The sequence below is a fragment of the Planococcus citri genome, chromosome 2, assembly GCF_950023065.1.
Source record: "Planococcus citri chromosome 2, ihPlaCitr1.1, whole genome shotgun sequence".
NCBI lineage: Eukaryota > Metazoa > Arthropoda > Insecta > Hemiptera > Pseudococcidae > Planococcus > Planococcus citri.
Genome location: NC_088678.1, coordinates 1,449,563 through 1,472,538, shown reverse-complemented (window position 1 = coordinate 1,472,538; position 22,976 = coordinate 1,449,563). Strand labels below are relative to the sequence as shown.

Sequence of the window (22,976 nt, the reverse complement as noted above, 5' to 3'; positions counted from 1 at the left end):
ACTCGTGCACAGGAACATATGTACGAGTATTTAAAGTTCAGTTCCAATGCAAATTTTTGAAAATATGTACCAACTAATTATTTCTGAATGAGTACTGTTTATGTTTGTTGAACTTGAATTTCAAGTAAAATATGTATGTATGTTAATTTAGTCAAATTTTGATAACATTTTATCCACTTTTTGGTAGTTTTAAATAATTTCAATACTTTCTAAAACGTTTCTATGTGATTTGAAGAAATATGTTTTATCGATGATTTATGCACTTCCATAACTTCGTGTAAATTTTGGTGAAATTTCATCAGTGTTTGGTAATTTTCAATGATTTTAATTGTAGGTATTTTCGTAATTTTATTTAATTTTTTTTCAGGTTTTTCACTATGATTTAAGCCTATTGGCAAATTTCACCGAAATCTCATCAATTTTCTGTAATTTTTAATGCAGTATGATTAAAAAGTTACAAGAGGGACGAATTAATAATTTTCATCACGTGTGGCGAGTTAGTTGGAATCAAACTTGAAAAGGTTCACACTATACTTGACAAAAATTGTTCCTTGAGATGTTGAGACGAAAACCATAAAATTTACGTTTATTTTTCCTAGGAAATGTGGTGTACTTACCACAAAACTCCCTTGTAAATTCATATTATGTGTGTAATCATTTTCCAGGAAACAGAATGAAGAAATTATATAATAAGTATCGACGTTAATTGCGAATAAAATTCATCGTTTAGTTTCGTCACTTTATAATTTAAGAATACATCAGCAAGTCTTGAAACATTTTGCTGCATTTTTCTCTTTCTTTTTCAACATTTTTAAATAAATGAGGTAGAAGTAATGTAAACAATTGATCACAATTGAATTCGGATGATTTTTCCCAACATGAAAATTATTCACATAAATTAATATTGAAAGTAGAACAAAATATACATGCAAGTAATATAAAATGATACAAAACTTCCCTCTTAATGTAGGTACTCACTTTCAAATTAAATAAGCAGGTAGGTACATATTAAATTAAAAATAAAACAACTGACATTATTATTATATAAAATATCACTTTTAAAATTTTTTTGTAGCATTTCACCACAACGATATGTAAGTATCTCAATTTGGTATCAAGTCTTCCAAACTGTATAAGTCTAGGAAACCTTTGATAATTTGCATCATTACTTCGCCTATGGTGTCTTCGATGAGCGGATTAATTTCTTGTAAGATATCTCTCCAGTTTTCGTTGATAAATACATTAGTTGTTTCACCTGGATAAACATTATAAAAATGAATTAATACCTAATGAAATAGATAACTATTCATTGCTCATCATTAGAGTGGATTGTAAAGAGGGGAAAAAATGGAGCCTTTCATTTTGAGTTGAAAAGTGACTCAGAAAAATTTTTAGCTCCGAAGGTACCCTTGAAAAGGAGATATGCGTCCTCAAGAGGGTTCTTTTCAACAAAAAAAATCAGGGGGTTTTCACCCTAATATGTTTTGAGAAAAGTTGCCCAGTTTCAAAATATGGTAGGTATATTTTCGAGATTTTTAGAGATCTACTGAGAGGTTGAAAATTTGTAGTTATGCTCATATTTTGAAAATGTTTTTTTCTGAAATATTTTGCATTAGGTATAATTAAGGCTAAAACACCGAAAGATATCATTTCTGAAAACTGAGGACAAATTTTAGAATGCAAAACAAAAAAAAAATATATAAGTTCTCGATTATGTTTTTCAATTTTTTTAATACACACCTAGTTCACCAGAATTTCGGGTGTAGAAATTAATTTTTAAGATTTTTGACGAATTTTTGAAACTTTCAAAAAAGTAATTTAAAGAGCGATTTTTAAGCTTTTTCATGAAATATAAATTTTTTGGAGCAAAATTCTTTCAATTATTCAATTCCCAACATATCAACAACCAGTAGCTTTGAGTGATGGTTATTCTGGAGCCTACCCTCATTTCTTAAATTTTCTACAAAATTTGCAGTTGATTTAACCAGAGAATTGTACTTACTTAATTGTTTATTTCCATTGAATAAATTACTAAAATGAACTTTAAGAGATCCTATTTTGAAATTGATTTTCCTTTCTTTAATTCCGAGGAACGTTGAATCGGCTTTTTTGTTGTATTTTCCCAGAAATTTGACGTTGGCAAAAATATTTGCTGAAAAGTTCAGAGATTAAAAAAAAACATCGATTAAAATTGCACACAGGTAGGTATTCTTTTGTTTTAAATTCACGTTGATTCGTTGAAATTTGACTTACTGAAATTTCCTTCGAATTTTCCATTTCCTTTAATAGGTACAACGAGCACTTTGCCGGTAATATTATAATCACTGAATACTCTAATAGCTGGGAATCCAACATCAATCGAAAGACTCGGTTCGTCAAAATTAATTCTGCAAAAATAGGCGACACGTTGCGAATTTAGGTGTTCGTGCGAGTTGAAAAAGTTGCCTATTCAGTTTGCCGTAATAACGACACCGTGTTAAACTTACTTGGCGCTGGTCAAGTTGAAGTTCCTGGCACCGTGAGCTATGATGTTTTTGAAATTAGCTCGGAAATTTACCGATGCGCTACCTTGGTCTAAAACAACCTGAGGCACGTGGAATGGATCTAAAGGTGGAATTCTCATTTCTGGTATTCCTTTGGCGAGGTTAGGTCTTATGCTGTCGATTACTTCGATTAAGCATTTTTCCAGATTCGGGTCGCTTCTTTTACACGGTTTTATGAAAGAAGCTGTCAAAGAAAAAAGGTAGGTATGTGAGAATTAATTTGATAGGTAAATAGGTACTACATAATTTTACAGTGATGAGTTCTGGCTTACGTAGAGATCTGCCATAAACTGCTGCTAGCAATGAACACAAAATTATTAAACTGCTACGTTGGAGCACCATTGTAATCAGTCTAAAATCATAGAATAGAATACCAAAGGTGTTAAATATTTTCACGAAATGAATTACCTGGATTTTCAAACAATTTTTAGAACTTCTTGAATGGTGGGATTTTTAATTAAACGATCAAAAAAGACGTGATTCGATAACATTTTTTGCATTAGAAACTGCCCATTTTGGTCGATTTTTTTTTTCACCATCACATTTCGATTCGGGTAATTGATCACAATTTCAACTTTTGTCTCGTTTTGCGAAGATTTGACCAATTTTTAAACGTTATATCCGAAACATTAAATTCCAAAAGGAGTGAAAATTGCTGTAATTTGATTCGCTGAATACTGTAACGATAAACATTAAATTTTACCAAAAGTTATAGCATAATGTGGGTGTTCCTAAAATTTACAAATTGATCTCAAATTTTCAGCCTCCCAAATTGACGTTTTAATTTTTGCAAATTTTCAAAAATCCGAAAATTAAAGTTTTCTAAAATGTTTTTTTGTTTTTAAAAATGCACTTTTTTCTAAAAATGATGAAAATCAGATCTGAAAGTAGTGTTGACCCGCCCCCCCCCCCCACTGAATTCCAGCATTTTCAGAAAATCTGGATCCTCCAGTGCAGCGTCATTTTAGATTTTTCCTGAATTTTAAAAATTATTGGTCAAAAAAACACTCTCGAAGTGTCTTTTAAAATACTAGAAAATTTTAAAATTGTGTTGTAGGCTGCAAAATGATTAAAAGTGGTAAAATTCTTATCCTGAGGGGGGCGAGAGTGGCTTTAATGTTATTTTAAAAGAACAAAAAATTTCATATTTTTGAATTTTATGTAAAAAACACACTCAAGATGTGCAAGGTTGAGAATAAGCTTAAACTTGATTTTCAGCTTCCTAAGTTGATTTCGGCACCTACCTGAAGGAATTCAAAAATCCTAAAAAGATCAAAAATCTCGTTGGAGACTCCAGAATGGATGGAAGTGGTAAGAAGGGGGGGTGATAAATATTAGCTGCAGATTAATGCACGTTATTCGCGTTTAAGAAATTGAAAACATGAATTTCAGAAAATTGAGTATCAAAAAATTTGTCAATAATTGAAAAACTTATTTGGCAAGCTGAAATTTTGATTTCCAGGATTTTGAACCATTTTTGAATTTTGAAATCACAAGTCAGCCCATCCAAAAATACCAGCAGTGGAACGAATTGCCCTTCTTTCTTCACTTCAACATTATATAAATAAATTTGAGGCATCGAATCACTGAAAATCAAGAAACTAAAATTCCATCTTTTATGGGCGAATGAAAAAATCTAAATCTCAAAAATTAAGTAAATTCGATTACAAACCTGCGTAAATAAATCAGTACCGGTATTTAGACCAACTTTATCGTCGCGAAATGCTTACTATAAGTTGAATAAAATTCTAAAAAATTAACTTTCGTAAACAAAAATTCGTAAAAACCGAACTAATTAGCAAAATTTCGATTTTGACGAAGAGCAAACGCGAACTTAACCCGCTCCAAGTTGGAGAGAAATATATAATGAAATTTTCTCGGAAGAGATTCCTTTTTGTCTAGGAAATATTAGAATTGTTCTAGATGATATACCATTTTGATGGTTACCGCAGAACGGTGGTAATCCTGCAAACTGCATTTTAATGAAAATTCTCCATCGTAAACGCGAGGCAAATAAACTAGAATATTGTTGACCTTCGTATTTAGCTATTCACACCACTCAAGTGGATGGGTAGGCAGGTAGTTGTAGTTGGTAAATTCTGTAAGTAAGTACTTTGTACTTATAGGTATTTGTAGCAGAGTTGTATCAGATTTGAACTCGTGTTAAGTAAAAAAGCAGCTCACGCGTATTTTCAAGTGCAGACAGAGACGTTGTTAAAATTTTGGGACAGGTATATCGTGTAAGATATTATGTTATACAAAAATATACTCCGAGTTTCGCTAATGAATGTGGAATATTACTTGTGTTTTGTTAGGTACACTTTGTAACAGGTAGTTAATTACCTACCTAATTTTTATTACGAGTACAATTATGCAGGTATGCAATTTATCAAATGCATTATCTCATCTCTCTGCCAAGGTTTACACATGTATATTTGATATATATTACAAAAAAAAAAAAACAATATTAGGTTTAAATTGATTTTTCCTCCTAGGCTGTATTATTATGAGTTGTAAGACGTGTTAAAGTCCTTGTCTTGGCAGGTTCCATCGATAAACTAATCGACGGAGTACCGATGTTTTGAAAATATGTACATAATATAATGCTATAGCCACACACATGCACTGATTCAAAGAACACGTTAGGTAGATCGTGACAGTGGCAAAATTCACTTACACGTATTTAAACATTATTGATAAATAAAATACCAATTTACATAAAACAAACCATCGAAAAATAATCGAGTAAATAAACAATAAAACGATAATCTGATTTTACTATCGATTCATTAAGCAATCTTGTAGTAAAAAATTTTCATTCGTTTGAAATTCGAGTTTATACGTTGTTTATTTTTGTATCTCCGAGCAGTAAAATCTCTCAAAATGAAACTATTACTTTGCTGTGTTTTTTTGATGTGCCTGATTTTTATGGCTCAAGCAGCCAGAGACATTAGTAAGTTCATAATTTGTTATTATGTTATTGAATTTCCCGAGTTAGGTACAGAATTTACGACCTGAGGTGAAATCTTCAGATACAGGGTTTTGTGAATGATCTTTTATTTATGTCTTTTCAAAAAAAATTCTTCCGCTCTTCCATTTGGTGGTTTTCATAGATGAAAATTCCTCGGAAATTTTTAGCTTTCTAACTGAAAATCAAGTGGTGTTGGGAGGACTTCGAGTTTGAATTTTAGGGGGGAGGGGGGGTTTATAATTACAAGATTATTACACCCGTAAAGGGGGGTAGATTTGGTTTGAGAGGTTGATGTTTTTTATTAGGGTGATGAATTTTTGTATTTCAGGGGGTTCGTCAGGGATGATAAGTGGGGTTTCTTTTATCTGTAGTGTAAGTCTGTTTTGTTTTAGTTGGGGACAGTTGAAAAGTATGTGTTGAATGGATGTGGGTTTGTTTCTGCAAAATTGGCATGGGGGTTTTGGTTCTTTTTGGTATAAGTGGTTGTGAGTTATTTTTTGTGTGGCCTATTCTTAGTCTAGTAACAAGGATTTCTTGTTTTCTGTTTAGGTGGCCTAGATTTTTCCAGGGGAGGGTTGTTTTTTTATGTTGGAAGAGTTTGTTTGAAGTTTGTTGTGACCAAAAGTTCTGCCAGATGGTAAATGTGTTACGAGTGTTTAGAGATTTAATATCATCAGGAGTGAGAGAGGTAAGAGGGGAGGGGGCTGCGGCTGTTTTTGCCATATCAACAGTTTCGTTTCTAGTGATACCTATGTGGCTGGGAACATACATGAAGCTAATTGAGTAATCATAATTTTGGAGGTTAAAAAGGGACTTATGTATGTCTTGGACTATGGGATGGTCAGAAAAAATGTTTTGAATGGATAGCAGTGAACTTAGTGAGTCGCTTTGGATTAAGATTTTTTCATTTTCTGATTGAATGGAAATTATATCTATTAGGCAATGTTTTATGGCAGTGAGTTCAGCAGTAAAAATTGAGGCACAGTTGTGAATTTTGAAACTGAGAACGTTGTCATTAATTGAGTAAGCACAACCAGTATGAATGTTGGAAATTTTTGAACCATCTGTGAAGCATAAGTTATATTCTGTATAGTTTGATAACAGTTCTAAGTAATGACTCTTGATTAATAATGGGGAGTGATCATGTTTTGGGTAGTTTCTTAAGTAGAATTCTATCTGTATAGGTTTGAGAGACCAAGGGGGATAAGATATTGGTTTATGGATTAGGTTTTCTTGGTCAATTTGTAGGTTGTTCATACTTTTGATAAATTCTGGGATTGGATCTGAAGTATGAAGGAAATGCTGAGAGCTGTAGTTGAGTGATTTTTGAAGAGGGTGAGATGGATTATTTGCAACAGTTGTTAAGAATTTGTTTGTCATGAGCATTTTCCTAAAATATCAGAGGAAGCTCTACAGCTTCACAATAAACGCTATTAATTGGAGACGAATAGAGAGCACCTATACAGATGCGCAAGGAGGAATTTTGAACAGTTTTGAGAATGTTAGTAGTTTTATTTGAGAGGTTTGTAAAGCGTGGACTTCCTTATTCAATTTTACTACGTTACATCAGAGCTTTGTACAAGTGAAGTAATAGTTGGCGTGATGGGTTACACTTTGGATTTTTAACAATTTTTAGTAAATTTAGACGTTTGTTAAGTTGAGCTTTTATGTTGAGAAAATGAGGAGTCCAAGTAAGTTTTTTATCGAAAGTAAGTCCGAGGAATTGGGTAGTTGGTTTAAAAACTAAAGGATGTCCTTTGAATTCAAGGATATGTTCTGGGTAAGTTTTATTTCTCTTAGTAAAAAGTATACAGTGAGTTTAAGATTCAAAAAATGTTAGTCCATTTGATTCAGCCCATTTTTCGATACAATTGAGAGTTTTTTAGATCATTTCTGAGGCTTGTTTGATGTTATTTGAGCGTATTGAAATGTTTATATCATCTGCAAAAATTTGTAAGGAAACAGGTTGGGGAATAATACTACAGATATCATCAATTAGGAGTATAAATAGGATGGTGCTAAGCACAGAGCCTTGAGGGACTCCATTTTCAATATCAAAAAGTTCAGAGTACGTATTTTCAATTCTGACTCTAAAAGTACGATTTGATAAAAAGTTTTGAATAAAGTAAGCTAAATGCCCTCGAATTCCTATAGAATGTATTTTTTGAAGTATTTAAAAAAATTTACCACCTTCTATAAACTCTCAATTTGCACGTGAGACAATTCATCACTTTATGGCTTTTTTTTACTCTCCCTTTGGGACCGTTCACTAATGTTGGTCTTCATTTTTGTACAGAGCCCTTCGAAATTAACAAAAATAAATGCAAGGAAACTCGTTCCATTTTTATAAAACTTTTCACTTTACGTGTTCGAATTTCCCTAAATGATCCCGATTTCGAGGAAACAATTTCTTTGACCCTCGAAGTAATTTTCGTTCCTCCTTACGGAACATCCCTCCTCCGTCCCACAATCAAAAAACACTGAAACAAATAAAGCAAAAAAATTCGAAGATTTTGAGCGACTTCTATATGAGAAAAACCCTCTCTGGTCCAAATCGATTTTTCTTCGCCGTTCTCCAAAAAAAAAAAAAAAAACTTGCGAGGAGCTAGGTTCATATTAGGCTACACTTTTCATCCAACTTTTAAAAAACCAAGATGGAAAATTACCAAACGTTTAGCCCCTCACCCTCGCTTCTTTCCCTACAATAGTGATTTGGCGATAGACCTGTATGAGTGAAAAATATTTGAACACGCTCGCGTCCAAATACTTGCAAAATATTCGCACAGTGATCTTCATAATCGAGTATTTATTCGTGATTTTGATATAAGTGAGTATCTACTTAGGTACCTACCAGCATTATTAATTATCACTACAATATATGTAATTACCTATCTTAAAAGATGGTTTCATGGTGAGAAAGAACCTTGCAGATAGATGGACTCTGCAGCGAGTATACCTAAGTACATTATAAACACGTCTAGATAATAGCTACAGCTCGTTTTTGATAGCTACCTTTAAAATTTATTCAGTAAATTTTCGGTAAATACTCGGTACTCTATTAATTAAACTCGAAACATTCGAAGGAACGCGTGAAATTAGAGCGAAAATTACGTGTAAAAAATCGGGCGGAACTGGCGCTCGCGTGTAGGATATATTTACAAAAATAATTACGTAAATATATAAACAGAAATTAGCTACATGTAACTGATATACCCACCTAAGACCTAAACCAAGTATACAAGTACATTACACGTAAGTAACCATTTTTTAGGGAAACGTAAGTACCTTTATCTATTCACTGGCGAGGTCTCAATTAAAGTGTAAATTTTCGCGTACGAGTATTTTTATTTAATAATAATTATTTCGATTTAAAAAATAGGTTAGACTAGTCAAATTCGAGAGAATTATTTGCTCCTAAATACCATTAGGTAAGTAGGTACCTAAGTGTTTATTTTGCGCACATTATATGGAAACTTGCGGCAAAAACAAGTAGATAGGCATTGTTGGGTACCTATATCTACGTATAGCGTGATTCTTTTACAAGCCTAAATTCATCATCACCCGAACGAAATTTTTTTCAAACAATATATCTACATTGAAGGTGGTTTGATTTTTTTCTTTTCAAAAAAGTATAAAAAATTGTACTTGTAAACACGACTAACTATAAGAATGGCGGACTCGATATGATTACGACGAGTTTAACATCTTTTAAAGCGTGTAATTATATTCAAACTGCTTCCATAACACAGTAGTCTGATGTTTGAAACTATTTTTTCTTACTTTTTTGTAACGAATAGGTGTTTGTAAGTAAGTGAATAAAGTCAAACCGGATTTGAATTAATTTTAATCTGTGTAATAAAATGTTCTAGGTAAATCGTGAACAAAAATAAAGATGATAATGAGATTTCCTCATTTTCCATAGCGTTGAAAAAAATTCGGGTATTGTTTTTACGACTAGGTATCTTCGTATGACCTCGCGTTTTGTTCGAGTTGAAGTGCAAAAATGGCGATGAATTTTATTTTGGAAATTCTCACTCGTTGTAGATGTCGAGGAAGTAATCAGAAGAAGTTGAGGAAGTTGAAAGGGAGGCCAACTTTTTTCAGTAAAATGAAAAATATTAACTTACGTATAGGTAGAGTTATCGTACGGATATTTTAATTACCGATGCATTCGTGTGTATCAGACACGTGCAAGATGGTACAAGAATGATGCACTTTTAAGTTGGTCTGCATGGGTTATAAATTTTAAAACTGACAGTGACAGTGAAGATAATATGATCTTGAAACCATAAACAATGTGCATCGTTGAAATATGTATATCAAAATGGAAATCACTTGAATTTTTTTGCACAAAATGCAAGTTGGTTTTTGCGAGTACACGAGGGACTTGTGTTTAAATTAATGGAAAAATTTTCTTTCGTTAATAACGTGATAAGTTTACGGATGTTTGCGATTGATAAAAATGACTCATTCTTTAAGTTTATCATGAAATTAAAATTTTGATCGACGAATACTTCAACTGTAAAGGGTGTAATTTAGTAGGTAAAATCCACTCGGTGCAAATCATTTTAAAAAATGAAAATTACTCAAATTTCAAAAAAGTAAAAAATTAATCAAGAAGTGGATGACTTTAAAAAAGAAACAAAAAAAACATGTAAATTCAAAATTGAAAAAAAAACTATAGAATCGAAGGAAAAAATAATTGAAAAAAATACATACCTGAACTTAAATTACGGATAGATAGGTAAATACAGAACAATATCCGTCACCTTTGGTTAAAAAATTACTTAATACTTATGTATATTGTACAACAACAAATGTAAACATAGACCTAATAACTGTTGACAGAATCATGTTACATGGCTGACTGGCAATAAATCGAATATTTTTGGATAATTTTTAATTTACATCGCGCTCGATGGTCGTTAATCGATCGACAACGGTCTAGTGTGTGCAGCTATAGTCGTATAGTATAATTCAAATACAATGTCAAAAATATAGGTATCTCGGGTAGGATATACCTACATATGCAAGGTTGCCTATTGAGCTTCGAGCACTTGGAATTGTATTGTTTCAACCATTAACGCGAATGACATTTGTGTAATCAAAATCACACTCGGTTGGCTCTTTCAAGATTATACCAACGTCATTTAGAATTACGCTTCAATTCGCCGCCGCGCTTTCAGAGGAGGTGACAGCTGATTAGTCACGATTATTGCGCACAAATACCCAAATATGTAGGTTTATGTCTCATCTTCTGAATCTGACAGAGGCTGTGTACTACTTGTACATATTTATGTGAAGCTGTGCACATGTTGTTATCAACTTTCAAAAAATAATTATTTTTTTCGATTTAGGCATTCGTAGGACCTATGGGGTGGCTTGTGGGTCTTAACAAAAGAAACGGTACCATATACTCTTCAAAACTGCTCGATACTGTTGGAAACCATTTACAATTAGTGGAGGGAGGGAGCAGAAGGTGGTGCTCAAAACTAGAGTTGTATACCAAATATGGTTTTTCTGGCTCAATTTGACAACATTTTGATTTTTTTTCACTTTTTGCTTACATTGAAAAATGTACTAGGATGATGATATATTTTTGCACGTTTTTTCAATTAAGATTTGCACAGTTCAGACTCCCTGTGTAAAGTGTGCCCGTGCCGAGAAGATTCTAAAAAATCAAAAAATCCAATTTATTGAAAATTCATGATTCTTGAATTTCTCGTTTTCAGAAACTAACGTCTCGAACCATTTTGGTCCCCTTGTAATTGTAGCTCCTAAATTCGGGGAAAAATTCAATATTGTTTTATATCGTTTTATTATTTTTTTAAATTCTCATTTCTGTGTCAAGACCTCAAAGTTTAAAAAAACACCAAAGATTAAAAATTGGAGCTTGTAAAAAAAATGCTGAATTTTACCAAACACCGCCTGTCAGTGCCCTGTACAAGCTCCAAACCTCTTAGGAAAAAAATGTGATGTGACATATTGATTGATTTTTACCAAACTTGGGAATTCAAGTTTCAAAACTGATATGTTTTTTTAACTCGTCGTTTTCAGCCTCACATGACCTCATCTCATCCTCGTTGAAAAAAATTTTCATGAACCACACGAAAAAAAGATTGAAAGAATAGGTATCTCAAAATAGGTTGGAAAATTTTCAAATAGGTATTCCGATTTTGTCCATTTTTATGAGAAAATACATTACAAAATTTGAATGATGAAATTTGGATAGAAAGCTGAAACTTGATTAATAGTCCGGCATATGACAATAGGAGTAATTGCACCTCCCCGCCGATCCTCCGGGACAACTTTTTTCTTAAAGGGGACATTCTAAGGAACATTTTAAAGCAAACTTGCCCAAAAAAAAGTTGGCCTTACTTACAAAATGGCGGCCATTTTGATTGACAGGTCAGCCGAAATCGCAGATTTTACGTTACAACATAGGACTTGCACGAAATTTTTCAAACCTTACAAAAGTAGATCGAAAGATCATGCAAAAATGTATCACCTGTCAAAATTTCAAGTGCTGAAGTGCGTTTTTCGATTTTTGGTGAATTTTTGAAAATCCAATTTAGGCCAAAAATGAGCGAAAAAATTAAAATTTTACCAAATTGACCAAGAAAGCTGAAATTTAGGATATACCCTATTTTCGACATGCCAAATCGATTGGAAACGATTTTAACCCGTTTTGAGCAGTTCTAGAGCCTCCAGCAGATTTTTGAAACTCGAAATTCCCACAAAATTCCATCAAATTGGAGTTGTAAAGCTGAAATTTATTCTAAAAACTAATTTCAATACGCTACTAAGTGGACTGCTGGTGGATTTCAAGTCATTTTAGAGCCTCCAGCGACTTTTTGAAAATTCCTGCAGCCTCCAGCAGATTTTTGAAACTTTAAATTTTCACAAAATTTCATCAAATGGAGATAGTAATGTGAAATTTACTCTACATTCCAATTTTAACACCCTCTGAAGACGACTTCAGATGGGTTCAAGTCATTTTAGAGCCTCCAGCGATTTTTTTGAAAATTACTGGAGCCTCCAGTAGATTTTTGAAACTTGAAATTTCCCCATTTCATCAAACTGAGATGGAGAGTCGAAATTCATTCTGCAAACTAATTTCAATACGCTACAAAGTGGACTGCTGGTGGATTTCAAGTCGTTTTGCAGCATCCAGCGACTTTTTGAAAGATTGTATGGCGTTTTTTTGGAAAATTGAAATTTCTTAAAAGTACGTAGCTGGAAGCTTCAAGACCATTTGAAACCACCATCTAGTCTACGAAGTAAATTTCAGCTTGCTAACTCCATTTGATAAATTAATGTTGCCGGAACTTCAAGTTTTAAAGATTCAAAAATCTGCTGGAGGCTTCAGGAATTTTCAAAAAGTCGCTGGAGGCTCCAAAACGACTTGAAATCCACCAGCAGTCCAATTCGTAGCGTATTGAAATTAGTTTTTAGAATAAATTTCAGCTTTACAACTCCAATTTGATGGAATTTTGTGGGAATTTCGAGTTTCAAAAATCTGCTGGAGGCTCCAGAACTGCTCAAAACGGGTTAAAACCGTTTCCAATCGATTTGGCATTTCGAAAATAGGGTATATCCCAAATTTCAGCTTTCTTGGTCAATTTGGTAAAATTTTAATTTTTTCCTTCATTTTTGGCCTAAATTGGATTTTTAAAAATTCACCAAAAATCGAAAAGGGCACTTTAGCACTTGAAATTTTGAGTAAGGTTTGAAAAATTTCGTGCAAGTCCTATGTTGAAACGTAAAATCTGTGATTTCGGCTGACCTGCCAATCAAAATGGCCGTCATTTTGTAAGTAAAGTCAACTTTTTTCTGGGCAAGTATGCTTCAAAATGTTCCTTAGGATGTCCCCTTTAAGAAAAAAGTTGTCCCGGAGGATCGGTGAGGGGGGTGCAATTACTCCTATCGTCATATGCCGGACTATAATACTTACTTAAACTTTTTAAACCTTCTGAATCGATCAGCGATAGTTTTAAACTATGAAGCTTGAAGCATCCACTACAGATATCTACATTTTTTTTTGCAATATTTGGGTCATTTTGGACACCTGAAAATTCTGTAGAACCTTTAGTATTCATGTTGGTAATTTTAATTTTTTGGGAAGCTGCCCTAGTAAGTCCGCATTTTATGAAAAAAATGAACAGATACCTACATTTTCTGATCCTTTGAGTGCCTACTCTGCTTTTGTAAATGATCCCAATCTCATCTTAATAATAGATATGTGTTCAATTTGTACTTCCCTACTTGATTCATATTATCTATACCTACTAAAATATGTATTCATATTTTAACTTTGTTACAGCAACGTTCCTAAAAGTTTGCCATCAAAGTGATCCTCTTTTGGACAAATGTATGAAAGAAAGCTTAGAACGATTAAGACCATTCTTAAAAACCGGTAAGACAGTTTTTACTTTCATTTAATTACGATAATTACGTATAGGTAAACTATACTAACGTAGAATAAAACACGCAGCAATGACCTAGTCTAACTCTGATCCTACTACCTCGTGTATCTATACTACCCATATTACACGTAAATTAAATTTTAGCCTATAATAAAAGCTGTCAGGCTTTCCAACATTGTATGTATATAAATGCGATCACTGTGTCGCTACTCAACGTCAAGATCAGATAATTAAATATACTCGAACCCATCTAAACGTGAACTACAGCTTATCGTACATTGTATTAACCTGTAGGCATTCCGGAATTATCGATTCCATCATTCGAGCCACTGGTTATACCTGAAATAACAATGAATCAAGGCAAAGGTTCCCTCAATTTGCAAACCACATTCAACAATCTTCACCTATGGGGTCTTAGTAATTTTGACGTGAAAGATTTCCGGTAGGTAAATTAATATAGACGAAGGCAAAAATTAAATTTAGATATGTGTTCAATCTAAATCAACTAATATCCGATTTATCATTTACGCACTTGAAATTATTTTTTTTTAGCTCGAAATTGGAAGATAATCTTTTCAAATTCAGAGTATTCTTTCCTTATTTAACGTCTAAATCGATGTACCGAGTTCATGGCCGTATACTCATGTTACCTATCGAAGGAAGCGGTTTAGCCGAAGGAAATTACAGTAAGTTTTGAATAATTATTCGATCCGGAGTAACTTCTTCCTTTTTTTTTTTCACTCAAAATTCTACCATTTTACTCACGCTTTTTTTTTCTCGTCTATATAGCCAATGTCGAGGGCATCGTTCAAATTCAAGGAAGTCAAAGAACAGAAGATAGTAAAACTTATTTCCACGTCGATAATGTTGTTATTAATTTGGATGTATCGCACGTTGGCGTTTATTTCGATAATTTGTTCAACGGAGATAAAGAATTAGGTTTGTTAAATTTCGTGTCAAATGACTGAAAAAAAGTGTCTCAGAATCAGGCAAACGTATACCTACTTAAATGTTTGTGCAATTTTGCAGGAGACGCCATGAACGCATTTCTGAATGACAACTGGAAACACGTAATGAAAGATATGAGGCCAGTTTTGGAAGAATCGATTGGAGCTGTAATGAAAGACCTTTTCAACTCGATGTATAATAAAATCCCCCTCGACGAAATTCTGCCGCTGTGATAGAAAAAGGAGCAGTTTCATTTGCATTTTCACATCTTCACGAAATGGAAAAGTCATCAAAAAAATGTCACGTCATTTCAATAAATAACGAGACTTTACGATAAGACTTTATTAAAAATGAGCACGCTGAATGTTTTTTTTCTTCTTATTTTTTTTTTTTTTGTAGTGTTAAAAACATTTGTATTTTGTATTTTCATTTAAGCTGCCAAAATACTCAGCTACATGTGTAGTTGTGTATCTTTTCGCTTAATTTTGTTATTCATGCTTCGTTTGACTGCACATTTTGTCTCTTGCGCGAATAAAAGTTTATTTCGTGTAAAAGAAATTATTTTTGATGAAATCGAACAAGTCAATCGGTTTTAAAAAACGAAAAACACGTTTCAGTCGCTTTTTGCACCCCATCGAGTTTAGAATAGATTCCTTTAGTGTACCGGGTGCTTTTGCTTTGGAAATTTTCCACTGTTTTCAAACTGAGTTTTGGGTTGAAAATCGAGATGAAGGATTTGATTTTTTACTTTTTCTTGCTGTGTAATATTTTTGAGTTCGGGTCGGCTATTCGAATAGGTAAGTACTAAGTAAAATTAATTTTTGCTATATGATCATTGAAGCTTAAGATAATTTTTTCAGATTTTTCAAAATAGATAGGTAATAATAAGTAGATCGATCAAATATTCATTATTTTCCATTTTTTCCCATTAAAACTTTTAAAAATAATAAAATATGTACCTACGTAATCAAAATTCAATCTTTTTGGAGGTCAAAAATATGCCATAACTTGACTTTTAGCTGCCCAAATTAATTTTTACACTTTCTGGAAACATTTTAAAATTCTAGAGAAATTGATAAATCGCGCTGGAGGCTCCAGAATGGTCAGAAATGGTGAAATTCCGTTCAAAGGAGTTGATATTCGATTCAGGACTAATTTTCATCATTTTTACTGAATAAATAGCTGGGTATATATACATTTTTTTAAAAGCATACATCACCAAAAACGTTCAATTTTGAATTTTCGAAAATTCGTCAACATCAAAAAATCAATTGGTCAGCTAAAATTTTGATTATGGAGGCCAAAATTGCGGGCCTTTTTGAGAAGTTTCCTTGTTGGATTTTTATGGCAATGACTTAGGTTGACGCAGAATCTATCTGAAATTCCATTTTCTGGAACGATGCCAGATTTCTCCCAAATGAGGTTAGGTAGAGGCTAGAGCAAAAAAAGTACAATTTTCTCTAAAATGACCCCTCTTTGATTTTCATCTCAAGGGACGCCTCCTGCCTTATTGGATAAAATTTTTTCCAGGTAACTTTCAAAATAAAAATTAAGGTCTCGTCTCCCCTGAATTTGGTCAAAATTCTGTAACATTTTTTTCCCACATTTCACAATGCATAAATGTTAGTCTCATCCCCTAGAAACCAAAATTCTTCATCAGATCCATAACATAGCTAATTATGTAGGTACATCTAAATAATTGAGTTACAATTTACAGATAAATAAGCAATAGAGTATCGCATTTTTTGAAAATTAACGAAATATATATACAATTATTTTTTTTATTTTTATGAAGGAGACATTTTGAAAGTTTGTCACCAGAAAGATCCAAAATTGAATAAATGCATAAAAGAAAACCTGGAAAGCTTAAGACCGTTTTTAAAAACAGGTAAAATACACCTATGCATAAATATTGATATCACCAAGGCATCTAATGCCAAAATTTTGAAAAATCGGAATTTTAAACAACGGTCCCATTTTAGGAATTCCAGAATTATCAATTCCATCATTCACGGAGCTACACATCCCTGAGATTGTAATTAGTCAATACACATCGTTTTTCATAGGATATGTGGAGATTAAATTCAGCAATCTTCATTTAACTGGTCTGGATGGATTTCAAATTGCAGATTTAAAGTAAGAAGATTCAACGTGATCAGCTAACTACTTTTTTTCTGTCACACGAAGATTTATGTTTGGCAGGCTGCGCTATCAACTAAGCAGAGAAAAAAGGGGGGAAATGATTTTTTAACGAAATTAGATTATACCTACTTGTTTAAAATAAAGTAGGTGGATTAGTTCTCGTTTGGTTCTTTCTGTTTTTACCCTATTCATGAGCTCGATTATCCAACTGCATGATTTCCACTCGACAAAATTATATCATCGAATGATAATTCATTTTATATCATGATGAGAGAAGATTTACGGTCAGATGTCAAATTCAGATACCTTCTTTGCTCTGCGAATATATAGCATACCTACCTATCGAATAATTATTAAGTATTTTGTAGGTATGTTTATGTATTTTACTAATTCACGTGTTATTTATTGCAGAGCTGATCTGGATAATAACGAATTGTATTTGAAACTTTGGTATTTGAGACTGAATTCGAAGTCCACCTTCCGCTACAGTAAAACAATCGTTATTAATTTCAACGGTGGTGGATCAACGGAAGGAGATTATGGTTAGTACGACAAGATTAAAAATTCTAAAAAAAAAAAAAAAAAAAAAAAAAAATAGGAAATCAGATTCGGTTCCTAACTGAATTAATTTCCTTTTAATTTACCTATCTAATGTATTTCCTCCCCTTTTTCTTGCTTCACAGCCGACATCGGTGGCACCATTCATATCAAAGGAACTCGAAATCATACGAATGAAGATGGTAATACGTATTTTTACATTCACAGCGCGCAATTAAGCTTGGATTTTTCGCAGACAACGGGCACTTTCAAAAATGCTCTAGATCCTTCCTCCGATGGTTTGCTTTCTTATTTTCAACATATAGGTACTTTTTTGGTTCTATTCTTTCAACTCAGTAATATATAGTGTGGTGTTTTTACAGTTAAAGGAAAGGCAGAAGAATTCGTGGTGACTCATTGGAAAGATGTTATGGAAAATATGAAACCGACTTTAGAAAAACACACCAGTGAAGTGATCACACAACTTTTCCAAGCTATTTTCAAACAAATTCCTCTCGAAGTATTTTTACCATCGTAGAGATGAAATGGTGATTAATTGCTCATGGCCTATGTAAGTTTGAGTTTTCGCTCTTCTCATCGTACAAGTCGTCACTAAATAGTAAATTTTTTTGAAAAAAAGTTTATAATTCCAAAAAAAAAATGAATCGATTTGAAATTAAATTGTGTTTTACGTTTAGATATATTTAACAGATAATTGAAATAATGTAGGGGAGCTCTTCTAAGTATATTAGAATAAATTCATTTATTCATTAAGAGAATTTATATTTTTTTAAGAGAAATTATATAAATAGGTACGAGTACCTACTTATCGATTGTAGTAATATTTTTATTTTATTTTTTAAAAGAAATCCCCGAATTGTTGTTTATACGAACCCGATCACATTAAAAAATCAGATAAAAGAGAAATCTATAAATGTTCTTATTTTGTCGAATATGCCCTTTCCTAGAATTTTTTTCAAACGTTGCGATAGGCCTGTTATACATCTGCCTATAGTAGGGAGAAAATTTTTATTATCTGATATTGATCCTCCTAATTTCTGATGTTGCGCTATTTCTTAGGGACTCGAAACCAAATTTTAAGCTGCTGAAGTTTGCTTTTCGATTTTTGGCGAATTTTTGAAAAAAGTAGGTACCTAATAGCCACATTTTGGAAAAATGAAATAAAAAATAAACAAATTCATCCAATTTTGTTATTAAACTGAAAAAATGTAACAAAAATCAAAATATTTTATACAATTCCTTAAATCTTAATTTATAATTTCAAAAGAAACCTACAAAATGGCACAAGATATGAGAATTTTTACACAATCGAGGTAAAAAATATACCTGAAAAAATAAATAAATATGCTTAAATGATAAATAGGTATAAGTACTTGGTATCAAAAACGAAGTCACGCTCTACTTTCAACCAACAATGGAGCATTTTCTTCCGTCAAATCGGTATCGGAACTATATAATAAATTTAATACTCTAGAGCTACCAATTCCAACATTGTTCTGATAAATATTTGGAAGGTTATCTTTGAACGTTGAACCATCTTTAGATATGCTTAGATTTTGATTACTTCTGTTCAACTTTTCGGAAAGAAATGCCTCAATACTGGAGGAAGTTGTGAGTTGTTGTTTTCTTGGAATATTACTTAAGCTTAAGAGTTCAATTATCACCTGGAAAATAAAATAGGTAAGGGTTGATTTTGAAAAAATATGCATGAAAATTTTCAATGAAAAGGAGGCAAAGTGAGCAACTTTTGAGTAGTCTCCAAAATGTTTCTTGTTTTCATCTATATTTCTCTGAACTAATGGTTTTTAAATTTTCCACTTTTCAAGTCTTTATAGCAAATAGGTAGACATAATTTTGAGAAATCTCAAAAATAATGGGGTCGAAATAATTTTTTTTACGAATAACGGAAACATCTGAATTAAATTTGATCTCACACTTAACGCAGTATAGAAATGTACTTTCGCTCATATTCCCATTACTTTACTAATTGGCTGTGTGTAAGTGTAAGTAACCATAAAAATATCTCAAAGGTTATCAAACAACTGATAAGTATACACCATAACTTCGATAATATTTCGTGCTCTTTTAATAATGAAGTTATTACGCCGACACTATACGGATTCGTTTTTATTCAGAGAACGTGTCGATGAGATTATTTTCAATTTTATACTTACCTATTTGAATCATCAGTTACGAAATCAACGTAAAAAATACTCACCATGACAAAGACTAGTATGATTAAAAATAAAGAGGCGTTTGCGAATGTGTATTGATCATACAGCACCCCAGAGACGGTGGGTCCAATGAAGGCCCCCAAGGCGAACGATGATGTCCATAATCCGGACACCATGCCGTAAGTTTCTATATCGTTTGGTAGACCGGATGATCTAGGAGCAAATTCAAATTAATAATGAATCTATTTTAAGTATCAGCAACGAATATGATGAAGATGAGATAACTTACATGGCAGTTTGTAAAGCGTCAGCGAAAGACGACACTAAACGAGCACCGATCCCTAAACCGTGTAGAAACAGGCCTACTATCACGAGGAGTAATGACCTGCAAGGGGAAGGGAGGAGTGATACAGTTTAATAAACTAAAAATTGCTACAAGTTAAATATTAGGTAGGTAAATAAATGATGGATGAAAAAAATCTTACCCTTGGAATGGCATAAAGGGTGCCGGTCCAACCAGACTTACTCCGACAATCAAGATCAATCCGCCAATAACAGCGACAGTCTTTGGTTTGAGGTATTTGTCACACAGCCAACCCCACCATGGCGCTGAAGAGCCATATGTGGCTCCAGTCACTATAAATACCAATCCTACTACCACCCGAGTTAGATCGTACTATAAAATATATAATTCACTGAGTCAATCTATTTTTGATAGCTCTTATCATGTTTACCTATTCGTTTTTAAATTCTTAATCAAACTCACCTGTCTGATGTGCGGCTCCAATGTGGCTTGAAAGAAACTAATTGTTGTAGACGTGCTCAAAATTGTAGCTGCGCAAACTGGAATACCTTCTACGTGGAGAATTTGTAGTAATTTACCTGCAGAAAAGCATTGTTTTTGTAAAGTGAAAACGTGTAGCTATAAATTATTCTAGATACTGGCAATAATGTTGGTGAAAAATTCGTTTTTTTTTTTCAATTTTTCAAAAGTCAATATTCTCAAAACTAGGTATCGATTTGAACGATTAGTTCTTCCTTTCTTTCTGCTATATGCCCCACATCCCTTACTTTTTTCCAGAAAAATTACGACAAATAGGGTTAACAAAAAAGTTTACACAGGTAAAATGAAAACTGCGTTGATGAACAAATTGAAATACATAATACCTACCTATGACTTTAAAAAACAAGAAATCTATATTTTCTGGTCACTTCGGAAATTTGGAGCTACTCAAATTTTATAATCGAGACGTTGGAACTTACATAGTGGATCCCTTGGATCCCTTTAATTGAAAAATAGGATGAAATTGATTAAACCTCCAAATTTGAGTGCACTACTTACCAGTAGTTTTTGTAGTCGTTTGGATTTCTTCATGGCTTGGTAAAACTACTTTTGTCAAGATTGCTGTAATAAATAGCAATGCACCAAGAGAGACAAAAGGTGTTGTATAGCCTCCCAGCTAGAAAACAAAACAAAACTTTCAATGTAGGGGTTGGGAAACTTCAAGAAACTAACAAATTTTCTAAAAACTTATAACTCATACTTCGTATAAAACACCGCCAAGTGATGGTCCTGCGATCAATCCTAAACCGAAAAATGTTTCCAAAGAGGCCTGAGAATAAAAATGATTCACCGTTACTTCATCAGTAGGTACATATTTTTGATTTGGAATAATTCAAAATTTTAAAGTTTAAAAAGATGCTTACAAAAGTCGTTGCTATATTTTCTGGAAATTCGTTTGCAATTATAGCAAAACTTGCAGTTAAAAAAGCTGCATTGCCCATCGCTTCTATGATACGAATCAGGAATGCGAAACTGATGAACCATATATGCTCGTCAATGAAATCCAATAAGCTGGAAGGAAAAATGATCAGTCTTTATTTCTAGCTCGGTGAAAAAAAAGAAAGAAATCGAACCAGGAACTGAGTAAGAAATAGTCAAACGTACCCAAAAAGTATTGAACAAACACCAGATATGCAAATTCCACTAAAAAACATTCGTTTCGGACCGATGTTCTTCACCTAAAAAGGAATATAAATAGGCAGGTACTTATTGTATAGGTTTCAATAGAAAAACTTAACTATAGGTACTTGTATAATGCATTTGAGAAATTAATGAAGCGAGGGGTAAAAAAAACCATCAATAAATTTAAGTTAGATAAGTACATATGAATAAGTCAGATAGGTATGATAGGTACTCACATGTTTACCATACCATGGACTAACTAAAAACACGACCAATTCAAATACCCCAAATACGAATCCATACTCAGTCGCAGAAGCTCCTTTGCGCTCTGCCTAAACATTTTTGAAAATAATATACATATAAGACATACAAGTAGGCCGGTAGGTACCTACCTACCTACCTATATTATTTTTAATCTACTCACCTCATCTGGAAAAAATGGTGCTTGCAACGACACACAAATAGCATTGCAAAAGTCAGCTGCTCCAAAAGCTGCTAATGTCAATATTTGTCTTCTGGTAAATTGTGAGAACTGCATGGCTCTTATTGAAATACTACCTTCAGTAGACTCTGATCATTTGGTTAATCAAACATTGATGCCAATAATAAGTCATATTTCGTTTCTTCACATCAAGATTTTGGATAGCTACAAGAATTTTGATCGCGCACACTTCAGACTAAAAATACACACAAATAAAATAATACCCAGTTAAATGTTTACCTACACTATAATTAGAAAATCGAATATGTTTTCAACACCTACCGCGAGTCACTCGTCACTACGTTTTAAAAAACCAGCACATTTTGCAAGTTTATTAGTTCAAAACACACCAGTCACACACTCTCGTCTCGATATACACTATCAATTAGTTCTCCTATAGTTAAATGCGTACAATATATTTGCTCTCTTATCTCTCCGGTTTAAGGTCCAAACTATCGATTCCTTCTCAGACTGTAAAGAAGAAATTACCTACATACGTACGAGTATAACGATAGACGAAAAGAAGAGCGAAAGAAAAATTATCAACTGTATAAACCTTCATTTTTCAATGTGCAATTCATCGACTCTTTTTCAAAAATATTGGGGTACTGAAATCTTTGGTTAAAAAGTCGAGACTTTCTCGCATTTCTTTGAATTTTTTCGAACTTTGACTGAATAATCGAAAGTTCTTTTTTCTGACAAAAATCATTCCTTAAAATCTTGAAAAATAATCAGAATTTTCTTCACCTGGCCAAAAAAACCGAAAC

The 22,976-nt window shown here is 32.8% G+C and overlaps 4 protein-coding genes across 5 annotated transcripts; 2 read left to right on the top strand and 2 right to left on the bottom strand.

Moving 5' to 3' along the window:
- Positions 1 to 725: 725 nt before the first annotated feature.
- LOC135833922 (protein takeout-like) lies at positions 726 to 10,482 on the bottom strand. 2 transcript variants are annotated; one of them, XM_065347750.1, is made up of 6 exons: positions 10,234 to 10,482; positions 2,816 to 2,895; positions 2,487 to 2,727; positions 2,254 to 2,387; positions 2,003 to 2,152; positions 726 to 1,255 (listed from the first exon to the last, which is right to left on the bottom strand). In XM_065347750.1, the coding sequence occupies exons 2-6, from the start codon at positions 2,883 to 2,885 to the stop codon at positions 1,104 to 1,106; spliced, it is 747 nt and encodes a 248-aa protein (XP_065203822.1). In that variant the 5' UTR covers positions 2,886 to 2,895; positions 10,234 to 10,482; the 3' UTR covers positions 726 to 1,103. The 2 variants fall into 2 exon arrangements, with proteins under 2 accessions (XP_065203822.1, XP_065203823.1); XM_065347751.1 differs by lacking the exon at positions 10,234 to 10,482 and adding an exon at positions 4,216 to 4,509.
- LOC135833921 (protein takeout-like) lies at positions 5,327 to 15,252 on the top strand. The gene is made up of 6 exons (XM_065347749.1): positions 5,327 to 5,496; positions 13,838 to 13,930; positions 14,235 to 14,382; positions 14,493 to 14,626; positions 14,730 to 14,879; positions 14,970 to 15,252. Exons 1-6 carry the CDS (start codon positions 5,427 to 5,429, stop codon positions 15,119 to 15,121), a joined length of 747 nt encoding a protein of 248 aa, XP_065203821.1. The 5' UTR covers positions 5,327 to 5,426; the 3' UTR covers positions 15,122 to 15,252.
- A 142-nt stretch (positions 15,253 to 15,394) lies between these two features.
- LOC135833920 (uncharacterized) lies at positions 15,395 to 18,470 on the top strand. The gene is made up of 6 exons (XM_065347748.1): positions 15,395 to 15,685; positions 16,684 to 16,776; positions 16,871 to 17,024; positions 17,442 to 17,572; positions 17,714 to 17,866; positions 17,951 to 18,470. Exons 1-6 carry the CDS (start codon positions 15,616 to 15,618, stop codon positions 18,103 to 18,105), a joined length of 756 nt encoding a protein of 251 aa, XP_065203820.1. The 5' UTR covers positions 15,395 to 15,615; the 3' UTR covers positions 18,106 to 18,470.
- A 292-nt stretch (positions 18,471 to 18,762) lies between these two features.
- On the bottom strand, positions 18,763 to 22,649 carry LOC135833917 (MFS-type transporter SLC18B1-like). Its single transcript, XM_065347744.1, has 12 exons — positions 22,492 to 22,649; positions 22,153 to 22,405; positions 21,965 to 22,060; positions 21,711 to 21,784; positions 21,470 to 21,617; positions 21,307 to 21,375; positions 21,105 to 21,222; positions 20,529 to 20,644; positions 20,248 to 20,438; positions 20,052 to 20,147; positions 19,807 to 19,975; positions 18,763 to 19,252 (listed from the first exon to the last, which is right to left on the bottom strand). The coding sequence occupies exons 2-12, from the start codon at positions 22,264 to 22,266 to the stop codon at positions 18,980 to 18,982; spliced, it is 1,464 nt and encodes a 487-aa protein (XP_065203816.1). The 5' UTR covers positions 22,267 to 22,405; positions 22,492 to 22,649; the 3' UTR covers positions 18,763 to 18,979.
- Between the last annotated feature and the right edge of the window lie 327 nt (positions 22,650 to 22,976).

What these genes read in the sequence shown, in the direction of transcription:
- LOC135833917 (XM_065347744.1), bottom strand. Translation starts at nt 22,266, where the DNA reads ATGCAGTTCTCACAATTTACCAGAAGACAAATATTGACATTAGCAGCT. An exon ending in CCCTTTATGCCATTCCAAGG is followed by an intron (nt 20,148 to 20,247) that starts GTAAGATTTTTT and finishes TTCCCCTTGCAG; the next exon opens with GTCATTACTCCTCGTGATAG. An exon ending in GACGCTTTACAAACTGCCAT is followed by an intron (nt 19,976 to 20,051) that starts GTAAGTTATCTC and finishes ATTTGCTCCTAG; the next exon opens with ATCATCCGGTCTACCAAACG.
- LOC135833922 (XM_065347750.1), bottom strand. Translation starts at nt 2,885, where the DNA reads ATGGTGCTCCAACGTAGCAGTTTAATAATTTTGTGTTCATTGCTAGCA. An exon ending in AGTTTATGGCAGATCTCTAC is followed by an intron (nt 2,728 to 2,815) that starts GTAAGCCAGAAC and finishes TTTCTTTGACAG; the next exon opens with CTTCTTTCATAAAACCGTGT. An exon ending in CAATGGAAATAAACAATTAA is followed by an intron (nt 1,256 to 2,002) that starts GTAAGTACAATT and finishes ATGTTTATCCAG; the next exon opens with GTGAAACAACTAATGTATTT.
- LOC135833920 (XM_065347748.1), top strand. Translation starts at nt 15,616, where the DNA reads ATGAAGGATTTGATTTTTTACTTTTTCTTGCTGTGTAATATTTTTGAG. An exon ending in CGGGTCGGCTATTCGAATAG is followed by an intron (nt 15,686 to 16,683) that starts GTAAGTACTAAG and finishes ATTTTTATGAAG; the next exon opens with GAGACATTTTGAAAGTTTGT. An exon ending in ATCAACGGAAGGAGATTATG is followed by an intron (nt 17,573 to 17,713) that starts GTTAGTACGACA and finishes CTTGCTTCACAG; the next exon opens with CCGACATCGGTGGCACCATT.
- LOC135833921 (XM_065347749.1), top strand. Translation starts at nt 5,427, where the DNA reads ATGAAACTATTACTTTGCTGTGTTTTTTTGATGTGCCTGATTTTTATG. An exon ending in TTTAGCCGAAGGAAATTACA is followed by an intron (nt 14,627 to 14,729) that starts GTAAGTTTTGAA and finishes TCGTCTATATAG; the next exon opens with CCAATGTCGAGGGCATCGTT. An exon ending in CAACGGAGATAAAGAATTAG is followed by an intron (nt 14,880 to 14,969) that starts GTTTGTTAAATT and finishes GCAATTTTGCAG; the next exon opens with GAGACGCCATGAACGCATTT.